Below are 17622 nucleotides of genomic sequence, written 5' to 3'. Positions count from 1 at the left end.
CTTACATAAAAAGCCGATTTGCAGATGATTTCATCCTCGTTGCCTGCAAATTTATGCACTGTCAAAAAAAAAGGGTTATTCTCCAGTGGTTTTTGTGCCTGGGAGTTGCGTTGAAGGAGCAAAACGATAATACTACTACAGTTGATGTCATGAAGCAACAATTATTGCTAAATCAGTAGCTGTTCTGTCTATCACTCTACAGTTTCAATCATAAACCTCAAAACCACTTTTTCTCCCTCCATCTCCCCTAAACTCCGCCCTCCCCCCAAAAGAAAAATACCACAAAGAAGAGCTCCCTGGATCTCGTCTTACAATAACTTCTTCGCTTTCCGGATGACAAGACCAGCCAAGGTAACCACAGCAGCAATGTATGTATGTTCAATGCTGTCCCACAATCACTTGCATCCAATGTGCGTGTATGTCCACTGTAGTCCCAATCACTTCCATCCAGACTTCTCAACCAGCAAGCTGAAAATCATTGTAAATCTTGAGAAATGTTGCTATATTTTGGGTCATCCAAACCCAGAAGAGACGTAGGCATACAGAACAAACCCAAAAAAAAAAAAGACAATAACTTCAGAAAGGGGGGCTAATAATTACGAGGGGAGTTTGGATGACTACTGCAATCATGTAAAATAAAATGGAGTTACTAACCTTGGCTCTATTAAAGTCACCATGCAGAAACCACCATGGACTGTCTTTTGACATTATTCTGAAAACCAACACTCACTCCATGAACATAACAATAACGAAAAAAGAAGCAGATTAAATTACAACTTGCACCGAAAAATATGCCTCATGTAAAAATTGAAAGAAAGTCTTTCATCCATCCATGCAACAGTTCACCTGATAAATCCAGCCATCATTCGCAATGCCATGAAGAGAGTCAAGCCTGACCAGACACCAGGGAGACCAAACTTTGCTGGAGCATATAGCAAAAATGCAGAAGATAGGGCCCCAACCAGCATCTATGATTTATATAACATAAATTATTTAAGATAAATTACTTGTATGCAAGTGCACTTGTAAGGCTCGAGAGGGGAAAAGAGATACCATAGAACGAGCAGCATAAGGGAAGTCTGAAGCACCATAATGAAGGCCATCAAAAATAAATGCCAAAGCATTTATAGGTTGACTAGCACTGACAAACTGCATAAGTTTCATAATATTCAGAAGCACAGTTTCACAAAAGTATAAGCAGCGCGCATTTTCCAGAAGAGAACTAAATGGGAATAAAAAAACGTTGAGATATCTGAACCGTACCAGTATACCAGTTGCAATGATTTTTAATACTTCAGTGTCCTTTGTAAAGAAAGTGGACAGCGAATTAAATGAAACACCCAAAACCACAGCTAATGAAACTCCCGTGAATATTCCAATCTGAAAACAAGGTTATTCAATGAGATTCAGGTAACAAAATATGATAAATAACCAGAAAGATGGATTTCCAATAGAAAAAATTGAAAGCAAACAAAAGTTGACAGAAGACATGGTGAAGCACAACAAAAGGACCAAAAGGTGAAGTAACAAATACCTTCAATACAAATTGTGTAAGTTCCCTGACAGTTCCATAATCATTTCTTGATAAATAACTGGCAATCAAGGCCTAACCGACAAAATTAAATACTGTCAGACAGATGTACAGTAAAACTATTTACAGCTAAAATATAGTAGTATTAGCCACCAAACCTGCTCACTGTCAACACTCTGAAATATTACAACTCAGTTAAGCCAAATCACACTATTACCTGAAAGTGTTCTAATCCTTTTAAAGAACAAAAATCCACCAGTGATTTTTGATAAATTAACAGGTACAAATGAATGTTCGCAAAACTAGTCCATGAAAAGGCATTCTATAGCCTCCTACAATTTTCACTATTTTTCCAAGTTCAAAACTGAAGCAAAAAGGCAAGAAAAGAAAGGTAAAAGAAAGAAAAGTCGGATAGAAAAGATGTATGGGAAAAGATATTAGCACAAAAGGAGGGAAAATGAACACAAGAGACTGCCATATCTTCTACATCCACACATATTTGTATATACCTGAGATGATGCTGCCAAAGCATCTGTGAGCATAGATACAGCCAACCATACTTGGAAGCATATCTGATGAGCAGCCATTGCTACAGGACCTTGGCGAGCAGCCATTGACGTGGCAAGTGTCATCGTCAGAAGGACAGCAAGTGTTCGCCCAATTAGAAAGCCACCTAAAAAAGCAGTGAAGTAATGTTAGATAGAAAGCAAAAATGGGAGGCTTTCCAGTACAGAATGAATAAATCATGTGACTTAAAAGTTCACAATTTAGTTTGCAAAAAGGGTTTTCAGAAAAATTCAGAATTTAGTTTGCAAAGAGTTGTTTCACTCAAGAACAATCAGGCAGAATTTGGTGCCATGTTGGAGCAAAAGTTGTACGAACATTTATGTCAAAGTACATGAACACTTGACCTTTCAACCAGTTACATTGAATCCCCAACATGTTCATTGTTTGTCCATTACCAAAATTCTATATACAAGCTGATATGTTGACCACGACAGGGTTAGGGTTGGTAAGGAAAGCATGGTTTGAGTAAGCTTCGAATAGTCAACCTCACAATCTACACAGCACAGCACAGAATTCAACTTTTCCCTTTTTACCCAAAATATACTTTCCCAAACCAAACAGTGGACATATAGGAAACGTGTCTATTCAAATGTACCTGTCCAAGAATATAACAAACAAATAGAACTTTGACGTGAAAAAAAACCACCTCCAACATGAACAAATAAACTCAAAAATCTAAAACACTTTGGCTAATCTCTATTACCATCAGAATTCAACAACAGATATTCAAAATATTGCAAGTCTCAAAAATGCTTCCCTATGAAACATATAACTCCTCAAGGGGAGGCATATAAAAGATCTATGAATTATATACTACCACCATATCAAGAGAGTACAGCATCTGACCTCCTTTACATCAATACTTAATGATCAGAATCGATATTAAATAAGCCTTCCTAGACTTAGAACCTGTAAGTGTCAAGTATCAGAGGAGACAATCTGATAAAATCTGTACAGTTATTTTCTTGTCCACTACATATGCTAACCCTCAAAGAATTCTACAATAAAACTCAGAAGAAACAGCATTATCCATGTTCTATAGAAGGAAATGAGAAAATGATTTTGCTAGAGTAGTTGCACATATGTTCACTCACCAGATTTCAAATAACCCCCAAACTGCAACTCTCCAAACTTTGGGGGCAGTAGTACAACCCTCTTATTCAAAAATAAGATCATTGCAAAGGTCACGATGTATCTGGAACAAGTAGAAGGTTAAATCAATAAGCTTGTTCAAAAACACAACGATAAGGAAAAATAGATAGCAAAAAAAAAAAAAAGGTAAAAGCAGACACCAAAGGGGCATACTGCGATATGACCGTAGAGATTGCAGCTCCAGATACACCCAGTCCAAAATGATACATAAGTAATGGAAACAAAAGTATAGCTGTAAAATTACCAAAACCTGCAAATAGCAGCACTGTCAACAATCCAATAGAAACAAACAAATATTTCAGAAGGCGAGACAACTGCAGTTCTGATTTATAGGTTAAGTAGATCTCCATTTTTAGAAAAGAAAAATTGTATAGAGCTGGACTTGAATTAGATATTAGGAGACTAACTGCAATCTGACAAGCATAACTTGTTTCTTCTAAACTTAAACATTTATAAACACATCAACTACTCTATTCTGCCAGAGCTTAATCTATTGCAAGAGGTCCCTAACTCAATGTTGCAACTGACTCACAAATGTTCCTGAACAAATTCTTCTTGCCACCCATTACAAGGTTTGGGCGTACAGCTCAAAAACATTAAAGCAAGTGTTACATCAGAGCGAAGATACAGCGTTTCAGAATTAGCACAGCACAACAAAAAAGGAGTCCAGGGTATCGCAAAGATCAATGCGTATTTACCAACAATTTTGAGATTGAAAGCAGTATGAAAGCATAAAATAGCAGGGGCAAAAATTATTTTCAAATCCCAAACACCTTCTCAAGCACTTGCATCCTGTACCGCAAGAGTACTATTACACCCATCCAGATTTTTGAGTACTGGAGACATGAGAAAGAAGTCACTCTGAACAACACAATGGAAATCTCCTTTGTGATTGAATTGAAGTGATCTGGATTAACACAAACTAGTTTACATTAGAAAAACTTTTATGAAGAATCTCAATTATATCCAGATTCTTCCACATCTGAGTAATTAACTTTCACATATAGAGTAATGATGATTATCTCTTACACAGACAGCTTTTTCCCCCCTCCTTTAAGCAACATACTAGTTTAAGTACTTCCCAGAGCTTAAACCAGGGCTGCACAAACAAAATGCAGCCTGAACCAAAAGCAACTTCATGACAGCGCAACCAAGGTTCTCATACAAGCATTCAAGACCAGTTTATAGCCCTGACGAAATGACTAAGTACATAAAATCAAACATTGCAACCAAAACAAAAATGGAACAGAAAATTGTTAGAATAGTAGCCTACAAAAGTGGCTCTAAGAACTGTTAGCAACTTTCACAAATCAAAGATAATTTCATTTGCTCATCTATTATCCATTAAAGGGGCCAGAGGAAAACAAGAATATGATGATATCTCACGGGCCATTCATTGACCTAAACAATAGTACACTGAGTTTAAAAGTAACTGAATAGAGATTGAACAAGAAGAAGATACGTTAGTAAGACTACAGAGCATGTTTCTCTTCGTTTGTCTCTTAAAAGTGTTTGATACCTTGTACAAGTACTGAGGATAATTACTGAAACTTCCAAAGCTCAAGTTAAGCACTTGCCTAGACAAAATACTGGAGTCTTTGTATCCTTAAAACCACGGAAAATGCCTTGGAGAGCCAAAGAAACAACAAAAGCAGGAGCACCAAGTGCTCTCAGAGCAAGAAATTGTTTTGCTGCGGCACGCATAGGAGAACCCTGTCAAAACCCATTTCAATGATATGTGACTACCACTGGAGCCAGTGGAATTTATAGAGCTATGGGTATTTATAATGCGTCTACAAATTTAAAAACTGTTTCAAGGATAAGCAAGCAAGTTTGCAAGCAGAGTACCACTAATTCAGAAAAACTCAAGTAAACTATTACGTGTAAATTTAAGAGATTTTATCACATGGTGTTTGTGTGTGGGGTTGGCCACTCTTAAAGATAGTACATATAGAATAACATATGATTCCTGAGTTATTGCAGGGGCCATTGTTAGTTTTTACCAAGTGAGAATGCAACAGCACAAGTTTCAAGACAGTTGCACTATTTCTAACAGCAACCAAGAGCTACTCTCTTTTCTCCATCAAATTCCTTGACATTGAATCACTAATAACTCAAAGAAGTCAAGCACATTTGCATGTGCATAAATTAGTTGCAAATGAAGGTACATCCCAATCAATAAACCAACTTATGTGCAAGAAGCTAGGCAAGAAAAATTCAGTATCAAGCAACACTTGCATGCCAAGTGATTGCATTTGATAGAGGAACCACATTACTCAAGTAAAATAATTTAAGGAAGCTATGAGGCATCACGAATCCAAATGGTCAGGTATGAGAATCAACAAAGCAAAACAAAAGCACAAGCAAATGCCTGGCCAATGTGTACCCACAAGTCAAGCAATCAATAAATATCAGGAGAAGAACATACATGTGATATGCCCATCAAATTGAGAAGAAATCCAGATCCAAATGACAATGCTAAGGCTTCAAATATGCCAATGCCAATTGCTAGAACTAAAGCTGTAGATACAGAGGATAGCTGCTGCCTTCCCACTTGGGCATCAAATGGTTTCCCATTGGTGCTGTCTCCCATTTCTACACAAAATTGCAATAACAAAAATTAGATACCTCAACAATTTTTCATCTTTTTTTTTTTGGGTGAATCTGAGTTTTTGAGGGAGCATGTCTCATCCAACCAACCTGTTCCAGAAACTTGGCTTATGTTCTTTGAGATGTCCTCAGCCACAAAAGAAGTAGCAACACTCAGCAGAGGAATATTGAATAACTTTGAAATGGTGTTAAATATTGTTATGGAGACACCAGCAGAAGCCAGCTCCAAAGAGCCTGTGGACCAAAAATACAATGAAAAACCTCAGAGTAACACAGAACTTACTGATATTAACATTCTACCATAGCTTTAGCCACTCAATCACCTTTTTTACAGAACGCTAAAAAAGATCAATGTCAAGATACATGACTTTCATAATATTTACACAAATTAAAATCTCAAAAAATAAACAAGCTTTGGCTCCAATTTCACAAAGCAAAGAAAGAGGTCTTCAAGATTAGTTTGGATTGACATTGAAGTTCAACCAACAGCAGTCAAATGTTGAAAAACAGCCCCAATTTAGTTTATAGTTCATGCATTACTCACCTTGTACTCTTAGCTGGTCAGCTTGATGAAACATTAGGGATTGTGTATGTTTCAAAGTCAATTTATATTTAGGACAGGAGTACCATCATAGCGCTAACTCAACAAACAAGATTTACAGCAGCAACATCCACAATTACATCTTTCTTTGAGTCTTGACACCCAACAAACACCAGAAAGAACCAAAAAAACAAAAGAGTACACCAAAAAACCATATACAGAAAGGCAAACATAAAAATGGTAGTGCTTTGGATGATGAACTGACTATTAAATTGAATATCCATGGTTTCCACCTTACCTAGGCGGCCAACATAAGCTGTCTCCATCAACTGCACCAAAGGCTCAATTGCCTGACCCGCAATGGCAGGCAAAGACAGCATTACAAGCTCACGCCTGATGTCTGGTATTTGAGATTGACTCAAGGAAATAGTTTCCAACTCGCTCTCAATTTTATGAATCCTAAAGGAATCACTCACAATGAACATCATCATTAAAAGCAATAATAAGGTGGCAAAGAATAGACTTGAAGTTTGCACATTACCAATTACACCCCAAGGACATCAAATCCCATCAGCCAATCATTGGACCAATACAAAAATCCAGAGGTAACAGATTGTTTGATGTAGAACAAATTCCAAAGCAGAAATATGATAACAGAGTGACTACAGAGAAGGATTTTCTCATTAATTAAAATATTAAAGACAAGAACTGCCAGAGCGTTCGATCGAAGTAGAGGCTTACACGTGATAATAATATTCAAGAAAGAGCAAAAATGAGTTTTTTCTGATGACAAAAAAATGGTTACCATGCATGTTCTGCAGAAGTAAAATGTAACAGTACTACATAATTTTGGACGCAGTAACTGGACAAGAACACGAAATGAACTCAATGCAATCCAATGATGGGGAATAAGCAAAAGGATAGGGGGAAGGAGCTCACTGAAGGCCTCCATTACAAGTTGAGATAGCAGGGTGTTGGTGGAGAATAATAGAATCCGACGTTTCCCCGTTAAAAGACTGCACTCCGCAATCGGAACTCAATGGATGGTTGGGCCCTGAGATAAAGCACTTATTCCTGGTGTGCGAATAACTTAAAAATCGCTTGTTGGGTTGATTGGCGGATAAAGGGTACAGGCGAAGAAGATTTGCGGACGTGTTGGCCGATGGACGGCGCCATGACAACTGCGACGGCGGCAGCGGTGGCGGTTGGCACCCGGAACCAGAATTCCCAGCCCAACCAGTCGTTAATCCCTTAACAGCTATACCGCCGTTGAAATACACAGGAGTGGCAGCCATCTCTCAAGAAACAAAATAAGGGAAAGGATAAAAACCTTGGTGCTATATCTCACAGTCCTGGTTGAAAAGATAAGAAAAAGAAATAAACCGTCAGAAGGGGGAGGGGATGGGTCATAATTGAGCAAAGTCACGAACAAGGAAATGAAGCAGAGATAGGTTTGGGAGGAAGAAAACCCAAAAAAAAAAAAAATTCCCTGAATTTGAGACCTATGATCATTGTTGAAAGGGTAATGGGGTTACGCAGAAAGATATGAGTTAGGAAGACAGAAGAAGAACAGGACAGTAGTAACAAGGGCATGCAAAACAATCAAATACTATGAATAGGCATGCAAAACAGAGGATGGTTCGGAGGATGACAAAGACACACCCGAAGTTAGTAAGACAAATTGATGAACTGTGTGTTGGGTTGATGCCGGAGCTGGCGCTCATATCATATGGTAGAGCGAGTTACAGTAGCAGTAGCGTATGATTTTATGCGTCCATCTGAGGGGGTTTAAGAATGCAGAAGAGAGAGGGGGGGGAGGTGTGGGAACTGGGAAGCGGCCGGCTTCGCAAAGGACTCCCCAGTTGGCGTTGCCTTATCATACGGACCGCACCCCGTCTATTCTCCGGTGCCGGTGCTTTGTGGGCCGCGATCCTTAAAATTTGAAATGTAAATTGTGAATTCATTAAATTATTCGATTGTTAAGTATTAAATTTAATACATTTAAATTTATATATTTCAGTAATAAGTGAATAGTTTATCGCTTATTTTTTGGAGCAAACTATGGGCCTGTTTGGAACCTGAGTTTTTTGAAAGTTTGTCTAAAATTTTACTGTAGTGCACTGTAGGAGTTTTTAAAAAAATTTTGTAGAAATTTTTATAAGGTGAAAAATTTTGTAGAAGTTTTTGTAAGGTGAAAAACTTTTTCTTTTTCTTTTTTTTTCCTTTTCTTTTTTTTTTCTCTTTCTTTTTCTTTTCTTTCCTCTCTTCTTCTTCTTCTTCTTCTTCTTCCCCGCTACACCCAGCTGCAACTCCACCTCTCGCCGCCCTCTGCCCCGCCTTCCCCCTCTCGCCCGCCGCCCCCCTCTGCCCCGCCGTCCCCCTCCCCCGCAGCACCCCTCTGCCCCTTCCCCCTCCCCCCGCGTTCCCTCTCTCCCCCGCCGCTCCCCTCTGCCCCGCCGTCCCCCTCCCTGCCCCTTCCCCCTCCCCTCGCCGCCTCCCTCTCCCCCGCCTTCCCCCTCCCCCCGCAGCACCCCTCTGCCCCTTCCCCCTCCCCCCGCCTTCCCTCTCTCCCCCCGCCGCCTCTCTCTCCCCCGCCTTCCCCCTCCCGCAGCCCCCCTCTGCCCCTTCCCCATCCCCCCGCCGCCTCTCTCTCCCCTTCCTTCCCCCTCTTCCCGCCTTCCCCCTCCCCCCTCGCCGCCCCTCTCTGCGCCACCCCCCTCTGCGCCGGACGTAGAGAGAAAAAAAAAAGGCGAGAGGATGATGGCAGGGGAGGAAGAGGGGGAGAGGGAAAAAATTCTCCAATTCCGGCGAGTTCTCCAATTCCAGCCACTGCAGAGGTTCCATCCGCCGGTGCCAATGTTCCTTCCACTTCTGCGACACCGGCAAAGTCGCCGGCGGTGTTCCTTCCACTTCTGCTACCTCCATTCATGGGGGGCCTAATTGTTCTTGCTGGGCACTGGAAGAGGTGGTGACGGAGGTGGTGGTGACGAAGGTGGTGGTGACGGAGGAAGAAGAAGAAAAATGGGAGGTGGGATAGGAGATGGTGGTGTGTTGGAGTGGGTGACGGAGGTGGTGGTGGAGGTGGTGGTGGGTTGGAGTGGGTGAGGAAGTAGAAGAAAAAGGGGAGGGAATTTTTTTTTGTGTGTTTTGGGTATTTTGAGGTGTGTAGGTAAAAAACTTTGTGAAATTTTTTGGGGTTCCTGTAGCAAAAGTTGTTAAAAAACTTGTATGAAACAAACTTGCTAAAAACTTGCACTTCCAAACAGGGCCTATGCCTAGTAAATTCAGTGTCACTTGATTGATTCAAATATTCACTATTTAGTTATTAAACATATCTGAATATATTAAGATCTGAATTTATTAAATTTAAGTATTGAATGAAATTATCAAACAGGGGCTTAGTCACTTATAGTCTCGTTGGGATTGCATTTATGAAGAGTTTTTGACAAAGAATTACTTTGTAACATTTTATATACTAACATTTTGACCCGTGTTATGCAAGGATCTATATTTCAATTTAAAATAATAACTCATACTTAAATATTGTAGTACATGATAGAGTACATAAAAAATATTAAAAATTTCAAAGAAGTGTATGTTTAAGTTGTTCAGAAAAAAAATTACTTTGTGAGCACAAAATGGACTCTCTTAATTTTAACATCTTAAATAAATTGAAACCAAAAGTTGTTTGCCTATTGTCTCTCAATATATGATAAGAATTTGAATAAAATAATTTAATATATAATGATTTACATGATAGAGTAATTGTAAACCTTTTTATCAATAGCCGACGAAAGATATCATATTATACTCATATGTGAAAAATTATAATGTAAAAACGTAAATTATAACTAATTCATTTTTCTATATTTTAGAAAAATTATCTTCCATTTTGTACCCTTAAAATTGTTGAGTGTTCATAGAATAGTGTTTTTCATATACTTTAATATGGATTACAAAAAAAAAATCTTTTATAAGATATATTGTTAGAGTTTTCAAAATTATTAAAAACTATTACCCTTTCGATTTATTCTTATCTGCCAACTGGCCATTCACTGCCTCTTATGACTTTCACACTTCCCACCAGGGTGTTATCCTTCCAATCGTTTTTGGTCATTTCTGACATATTTCTATAATTCCCTTCTTTCTTCCCTCGTGTCTTCCCGCAACTTTGTTGTTCACTTTCTTTCTTGGACTTTTTTCGCCATTCTTTAACTTCTCACTATTTTCTTCCCCTGCCTCTAGCTTCCTATTCTCGCCACTTAATTTTTTATCTCTTTCCCCTCATTATTCTCCCAAACCCTTGGATAGCCCCTCAACCTCTATCACCCACGCCCAACCTCCTCCATTTCCCTTTCCTCTACTTCTTCTATTCTCTTCTATTCGCCCAATCTGAATAAAGTAATATTATAGTTATTCATTCGAGATATATTATGTTATAAAAATCTATAGGTTTCTCTTATAAGAATTACATACACACGTGTATATATCATGCTCTGTATGCATTAGGATTTTCATTTTTTATTAATTGTTACACTATTATAAAGTAAAATTGGTGTTGTTACACTATCAATGGGATTAATTGTTACCAACTTCAGTAATTTTCATATAAATTTTTAATTGAATAATTTCAAATTTTCAAAGGAGAAGTTGAATCCTTATACAACCCCCAAATTGAAGAGTTAAAATTTGAAGTAAAAGAAAAAATTCCCATAACTTGGAATTTGGTTTTACACTTAATATATACTTATATTTGTACTTTCAAAATAAAATTGAAAAAACAAAATTTGAAGCAAAAGAAAACCATAACCTGCAATTTTGGTTTAAAATTTTTATAGTATAGTATTGGTATCTGAAAATGCAAACAAAAAACTGATAATATCTTATAATATCCTTGACTACTGCAAAAAAAAAATATCTATATAAAAATGACGTAGTAGTTGCAAATTTACATATGAAAAAAATGATAAGAATACATAAAACAAGTAATAATACCTACTGTTATTCTTAATGTTTTTGTTTTATACTTTTATTCAAATTTAATTAGGGTAAAATTTGGATCAGATATATACAAATTAAATAGATACAATATAGGGATGGTCTATTTTTTTCCCTTAAACTATATTTTTATTTTTGGTAGAATTGGTGTTGTTTTTATTATTATTTTTCGTCAAAAATAAAAAGTTCAAATACAAATTTCGATATTTGAAGACTAGTAGTACTTTGTCTTTTTAGTTAGTGATTTCACAATTTAGGTTTCATGAATGGTACCATTCTGGATTTTTAAATCCATGACCAATGAATATTATTTTCATTTTATTTTTTATATAATTTGCCCTTTTAATTAGACTTACTAAGTTGGAGCGTACAATATTATTGTTCACTTTTTTATTTTTAGTAGGTTTGGTGATGTTTCCTTTTTATTTACCCTCACATTAATAGATTTAAAACCAAATTCCTATGTAAATGGAGTCATTTTTTACTTTCTGTATTCAAAAGGCATGAAAGGATACACAATAATTTAAAAAATCAAAATTCTACCAAAAAAAAAAAGAATGAAGAGTTGGAAGTAGTCTAACTTAACCATACTAAAACCCCATTCTCAAATTTATATAGATATAGATGTGAAGTAAAATCTGATTGAAGATGGTGTAGAGGAAATATTCTGTGAAAATTTTCTACCAAAGAATGACGAAAAACGTATAAATGGTAAGGCATAATTTGAATAACGGGCTCATATAATTGTAGGTTGGATTGTATGGTGCAATTAATAGTGATGATGTCTTCAATTTGAAATTGAGTAGATGAGATTTATTTGGAGATATAAATTTCAAAGAGTGCCAAACTTTGTTATGTTTTTTGTATTTTATTGCTTCGATGTCTATATTTATTATATTAGTGCCTACGTTTATTAATGTTACTTTTTACACTACACTGCACTGTATAATTGACAATTGAGGCTAGTGACTACAAAAGCACTTCACAACCACTAAGCTTGGATCAGTGGCCACCAAGGAAGGACTTCTGTAGGTGGGGGTTTAAATCTTACGTGCAGTGAAAAAAATCCAAGAGTGGTGCAAAAACATTCATTTGGTCTAGTAAAGTCTGTGTACCTACTAGTCCATAACACAAGCCTCTTTAGACTACCCCTTCCATGTAGTTTAGGATAGAATAGGTTATACAATTGTTATCAAGCCTCTTTAGGCTACCCCTCCCATGTAGTTTAGGATAGAATAGATTATGCAATTGTTATCGTCTCCGGAAAAAAAAAAAAAAACTACAAAGGCACTTATCTTATATGCTAAGTTTGTATATTTAAGGCTTTCACTTTCTTTTTCCAATGAAATCCAGCACGTGTTTCACTTTTGAATACTCTAATTTATAGTGATAGAGTTTCACATGGGAGTATTGGAGTAATATATATAGTAAAGAGCACACTAACAATTGATTATTTTCAAAACAAAAAAAAAGGGCAAAGAAAAGAAGCTAATAAGCAAAAATTTGTTAGAGAAAAAAAAAACACATAACTGACATGAAATTGCGTAATTGTAAAAAATGGGTAACTAACTTTGAATCGTTTAATTGTAAGGAAATAGAATACAAATACAAATGTTGTCTCAAAATTTTTTAAACTAACTCATGATTAACTATTTATACACAACAAAAAAAACATAGAGTTTCTTCACTTTTATAAATTGGAGAATGGATATCTTAAATTTTTATTATAATTTTTTGTACTTGCTTAAAAGTAAAAATTTGACAAAAGAAAACTACTTTCCAATAAGGAAAAAGGAGGGAGATAAAAGAAAAAGGAAAAATATCACAGTAGAGGGACATTTTTGTCTTTCAAAGAGTTAAATGACACAAAATATAAAGCAGAGGGACATTTTAAGAGTATTGAATTGTATTGTGGCAAATGGCAACAACAAAGAATCACAGTCCTCGACTTTTTTTTTATTATAAAGTAGTACGAGGAGGATCAAATGCTTGCCACCGACCCACCCCACCTTATCAAATCATCATCTACCTCCCTACCATAACATTTATTAGCAGTATTCCTCCCATGGAATCAATTACATTTCCGCGTGGATCGTGTACAAGAGCATAATTTTCTTCTTTGCTCACTGCTAAATCCAGACACAAAGTACCAGCACCTGGACAAGAACAAACAACCACAGGTTCCTCTTCCAACTGCCTTGCATGCTCATCGCTGAAGAGTTATTATTAGATGCTGTTGCAGTTACAAAAAGAGAGGAAAAAATCAAAACTGGGTCAGATATAAAGACAATATTTCGAGATGTAGAATGGCATCTTCCGAGCATGTACGATATATATACAGGACAATCGTGACAGATGCCTTTTTTTTTTTTAAATCAAACCGATTGAACTTGTGCGAAGGTCGAGTATGATATAGATAAACTCACACGAATATTCCTGTCATCAATTCTTTATAAACACTTTAGCGTCATTTATAGCCAAGTAATCCTAAGTTTTTCTAGTTAACATTTTCTTGCAATGACAGCATGTGGAAGCAGGCAGAGTTCCAGCCAGAAAGCAATTATGGTTACCCTGTTTCTTCTTTTCAATTTTCATACTGATCCAATGAGGCAAGAGGGCAGAATCAACAAGTAATTGAACAGTTGATCACCAGTTATACCCTCAAATAACAAAAGCTATGTCAACAAAGGAAGCAATGCCCTTACATCACAGATCACAACCACTGAGAGAAGGCCAATTGTGAGAGATTGCTACAAAACACACATCAACAACTATGAACGCAAAAACAGTCTGCCTGCCTTAATAGTCTCCACCCCACCCCCGCCCCCAACAAAAAAAAAACACTAAAAAACCCGCTTCATATTAGCAAGTCGTTTCTAAATAGGAATTAGCATTTCACAGCAATGACCAAAACATGGTAATTGCACTCACCAGGGCAAGTTGAGTCCAAGGCTGTGGTTGTGGAAATGGTACGGTTGTTGTAGTAACCAGCATAGGCACAGGTCGAGCGACTGCAACTTGAAGATGTTGTATTGCCAAGGTACAGATTGTCTGTACCTTGGCACTGCATGCTAGGGCAGGAAGACCAAACGGATGATTTAATTTGGGATGGCTCGCAGTTTAACCTGTCCATACATGGGCAAAAAACTAGTAATAATACACGAGAGAATATTAAGATTCTTTGAGGTGACGAAATTTTTGACAGAGACGGAGAGAGTAAGAATGCGGATCAACTTACGTCCAGTTGTTCGCAGCATCACAGTTACACTTTACACAATTGGTAGCAGTCAAGGTATAAGTTCCATTAGGAACAAGTAAAGGATAGTCCAGCGATGTATTGCTTACCATAGAGGCACAGGCTGCAAAGAAGCAAACCAAAAGATGTTTGTCACTACTAGGAAACAGCTAACTAAGGACCCTAGTTTAGCTGCAGGTGACGGGCACCATTAGTCAAAAAAAAAAAAAAAAAAAAATGCTTGTGAAGGGAACTTTGTAAGTGCAATACTAACATTTGTCTTGCTGTTTTTGTTGGACCACCTGGCCAAGATTAAATCTTGGAAAATTAAAAAAAAAAAGCCCATAAGACGCCACTATTGGGGATATATGGATTTTGACTTCGGTAGATTCAATGGCACACAAAAGAGCACTGGATAGGATATGTGGGTAAAGAAAACCCTTTCTAAATAAGCACCTTACTGGAAAATCACTTGGAATGAGAAATTAAATAATCAACACACAATAAGAATACCTGAGCTACCATTATAGATTAGTATCACGGAATTAGCAAACGGTGTATATTTATTTTGGCTCACTTCTTGGACTTGGTTTTAAGCAGGCAATCTGGGATATAACCAAGTACAATGAAGCTCCAAAAAATCGCTTCCAAGTAGAAATCGGTTTGAAGGCCAAAGTGAACTATAGCAGTAGGCCGGAGGAGCATCTGCCAGGACTCGTGGTCACAGTCCACACTGAGAAATTATGAAGGAAGACAATTTCAAAGTAGGATTCGCCAACCAGACCAGCGGCAGCTTAATTGAGGAGTAGACAAAGGGAGGGGACACAAAGCCAAAGTTGTCAGGCGCCACCCATCATCTAAGCTAAACTAGTAGTGCTACTGGTAAACTTCTTTTACTTCAATTTCTTCAGTTCAACCCATCAACTACAACCTCATCAGTAAATACATACATAAAAAGTAGTAATACTAGCAGTAATGAAGTGATTAGAAAAAACTGAGGACTTTTACAGACTCTTTTAGTTTGACTTAGCTGCAATGGTGGGTAGTGCTGTATCCTATCACAGTCGGAATGGCAGTTGAAATTCGCTCAGTCTTCGGTTCTTCTCTTTTCTTTTCTTATTAATTTAAAAAGAAGACAAGAAGAGAAAGGAGGGAAAAATAAACAGAAAGGTGATACCTTTAAGAGGAACATCGAGAATAGCACCGGCTTTGAGGTCATTAGGACTGGCCAGTCCGTTGAGGCGCAACAGAACATCGGCGGTGGTATTGTACTGCTGGGCAATTCCGTCGACGCTGCTCCTAGCTGGGACCGCATAGCCGTAGTGAACCACCATCTGGCCGTCCACTTGGTCACAACTGCAGGGCAGTGGGATCCACAACTTCTGGCCCGCATAAATCAGGTTGGCATTCGAGATGTTATTGGTAGCCTGGATTTGCTGGGAAGTGACCAACCCAGAGAAGACCTCAGCCGCTATGTGGTAGAGGAAGTCGTTGGGGACCACGGTGTAGATGGGGAGCTTGTTGGACTTGCCGGTGGCCCCCTTGGTGCAGATACAGGCGAAAGGAATCTTGAGAGTCTGGTTGGCGGGGAAAGTTCGTTGGGGAGGGGTGGAGAGCGGGAGGTTATTGGCGCCCAGGATGGAGGTGAGGTTCTTGACGTTGAAGAGGGTCTGGACGCGGGAGAGGGTGGTGGAGTTGGGGAGCACGTAATCAACCAGGGCGTCACAAGTGCCGCTGGAGTTGCATTGAAAGGGCTCGGCTGCGGCGGACGAGAAAATCACGAATAGTACTCCTACTGAACAAACTAAACTTAAACCCCGCAGAAGCGCCCGTCCTCTGCTGCTACGGTAATCCATTTCTCCTATTCTCGAGAAGGTAGAAACTAAACTAAAACAAGATAAGATATTCAGAGCTTTCTTGGACCGATCCTTTTTTCCAAAAAAATCAATAAATCAATGGGAATGGAAAACCCGGTGCATGCCTAATTGTGGAAAGCTGCTGCTGGAAGACTTTGACAAGAGTCGTTGTGGAAGTGGGCGAGGAAGAGGAGGAAAAGGAAGGATGGGAGTGGGGAAGCTTTGGATTCGGAATTTGGACGAGCAGCCGCAATAGCAGAAGCACCAAGCCAGCAGTGCACTAGACTGAGCTGTAGTTGATAATAATAAAACTAATAAATGCAGGTCCCACGTCGCTGCACTAACTTAACCGCAGCTGAGAAATTGGACTGGGGAATTGGAAGCGGAGTCCCCTGTCTAAATAAACCGCAACTGAGAAATTGGACCGGAGAATTGGAAGCGGACCCTGGACTTTTCTTCTTTTTTTTTATATGATAATTTTTTTATATACTATTAGTATGTAAATTTTTTTTTTACACTAACAGTTTTAAATTATGTTACATGATCTAATGTCAAATTTAAATTTCAAATTAAATCATACATATATGACGTCTATTCAAAGAATTAAGATTTTATATACTGACAATGTATATATTTTTATCACAGATACATGACATAAAATTTAAATTTAAATTTGAAATCCAAATTTTATACATGCATCGTGCATCTAACAGTAATAATATATACACTGTCAGTATATATAAAATTTACTCATATTCAAAATCATTAATGTAATAAATCACACCTGACTTTTATTCTCCCAGTACAAAGAGGAAAACCTATCAATTTATATCGTGCGACGACTTTGACTTGTTACTACGTACCCGCATGTTGAAGGATTCAACTGTTTGTTTGAATGGCGCTTATTTGTCAAATTTTATTTATTTTACACATATTATATCAAAAAAAATTATAATATTTTTTAAAAAATAAAATAATTCCAAATAATTTACCATCCAAAACACACTCATGAGTACGAGTGTTATGAGAGTGTTTTGGGTTGGGGTCGCAACTGGGACATCCCATAAACATGAGATTTCATAAAAAAAAAATCGGATAAATAACTTCATCGATGGACAAACGTATATCTTTT

General features: G+C 37.7%; 2 protein-coding genes across 2 annotated transcripts; both read right to left on the bottom strand.

Annotated features, from left to right (window-relative positions):
• Positions 1 to 110: 110 nt before the first annotated feature.
• On the bottom strand, positions 111 to 8335 carry LOC113708100 (protein DETOXIFICATION 45, chloroplastic-like). The gene is made up of 15 exons (XM_027230572.2): positions 8064 to 8335; positions 7341 to 7753; positions 6700 to 6860; positions 5951 to 6094; positions 5679 to 5845; positions 4828 to 4963; positions 3404 to 3500; positions 3193 to 3293; positions 2041 to 2204; positions 1535 to 1606; positions 1264 to 1380; positions 1054 to 1149; positions 847 to 968; positions 655 to 712; positions 111 to 468 (listed from the first exon to the last, which is right to left on the bottom strand). The coding sequence occupies exons 2-15, from the start codon at positions 7694 to 7696 to the stop codon at positions 457 to 459; spliced, it is 1803 nt and encodes a 600-aa protein (XP_027086373.1). The 5' UTR covers positions 7697 to 7753; positions 8064 to 8335; the 3' UTR covers positions 111 to 456.
• Positions 8336 to 13201: 4866 nt separating this feature from the next.
• LOC113708913 (lysM domain-containing GPI-anchored protein 2) lies at positions 13202 to 16771 on the bottom strand. Its single transcript, XM_027231631.2, has 4 exons — positions 15812 to 16771; positions 14638 to 14758; positions 14331 to 14524; positions 13202 to 13632 (listed from the first exon to the last, which is right to left on the bottom strand). The coding sequence occupies exons 1-4, from the start codon at positions 16488 to 16490 to the stop codon at positions 13529 to 13531; spliced, it is 1098 nt and encodes a 365-aa protein (XP_027087432.1). The 5' UTR covers positions 16491 to 16771; the 3' UTR covers positions 13202 to 13528.
• Positions 16772 to 17622: the final 851 nt, after the last annotated feature.

The sequence above is a fragment of the Coffea arabica genome, chromosome 9c (assembly GCF_036785885.1).
Source record: "Coffea arabica cultivar ET-39 chromosome 9c, Coffea Arabica ET-39 HiFi, whole genome shotgun sequence".
NCBI lineage: Eukaryota > Viridiplantae > Streptophyta > Magnoliopsida > Gentianales > Rubiaceae > Coffea > Coffea arabica.
The sequence above is the reverse complement of the archived record's forward strand: the minus strand, read 5'-3'. Positions and strand labels throughout refer to the sequence as shown.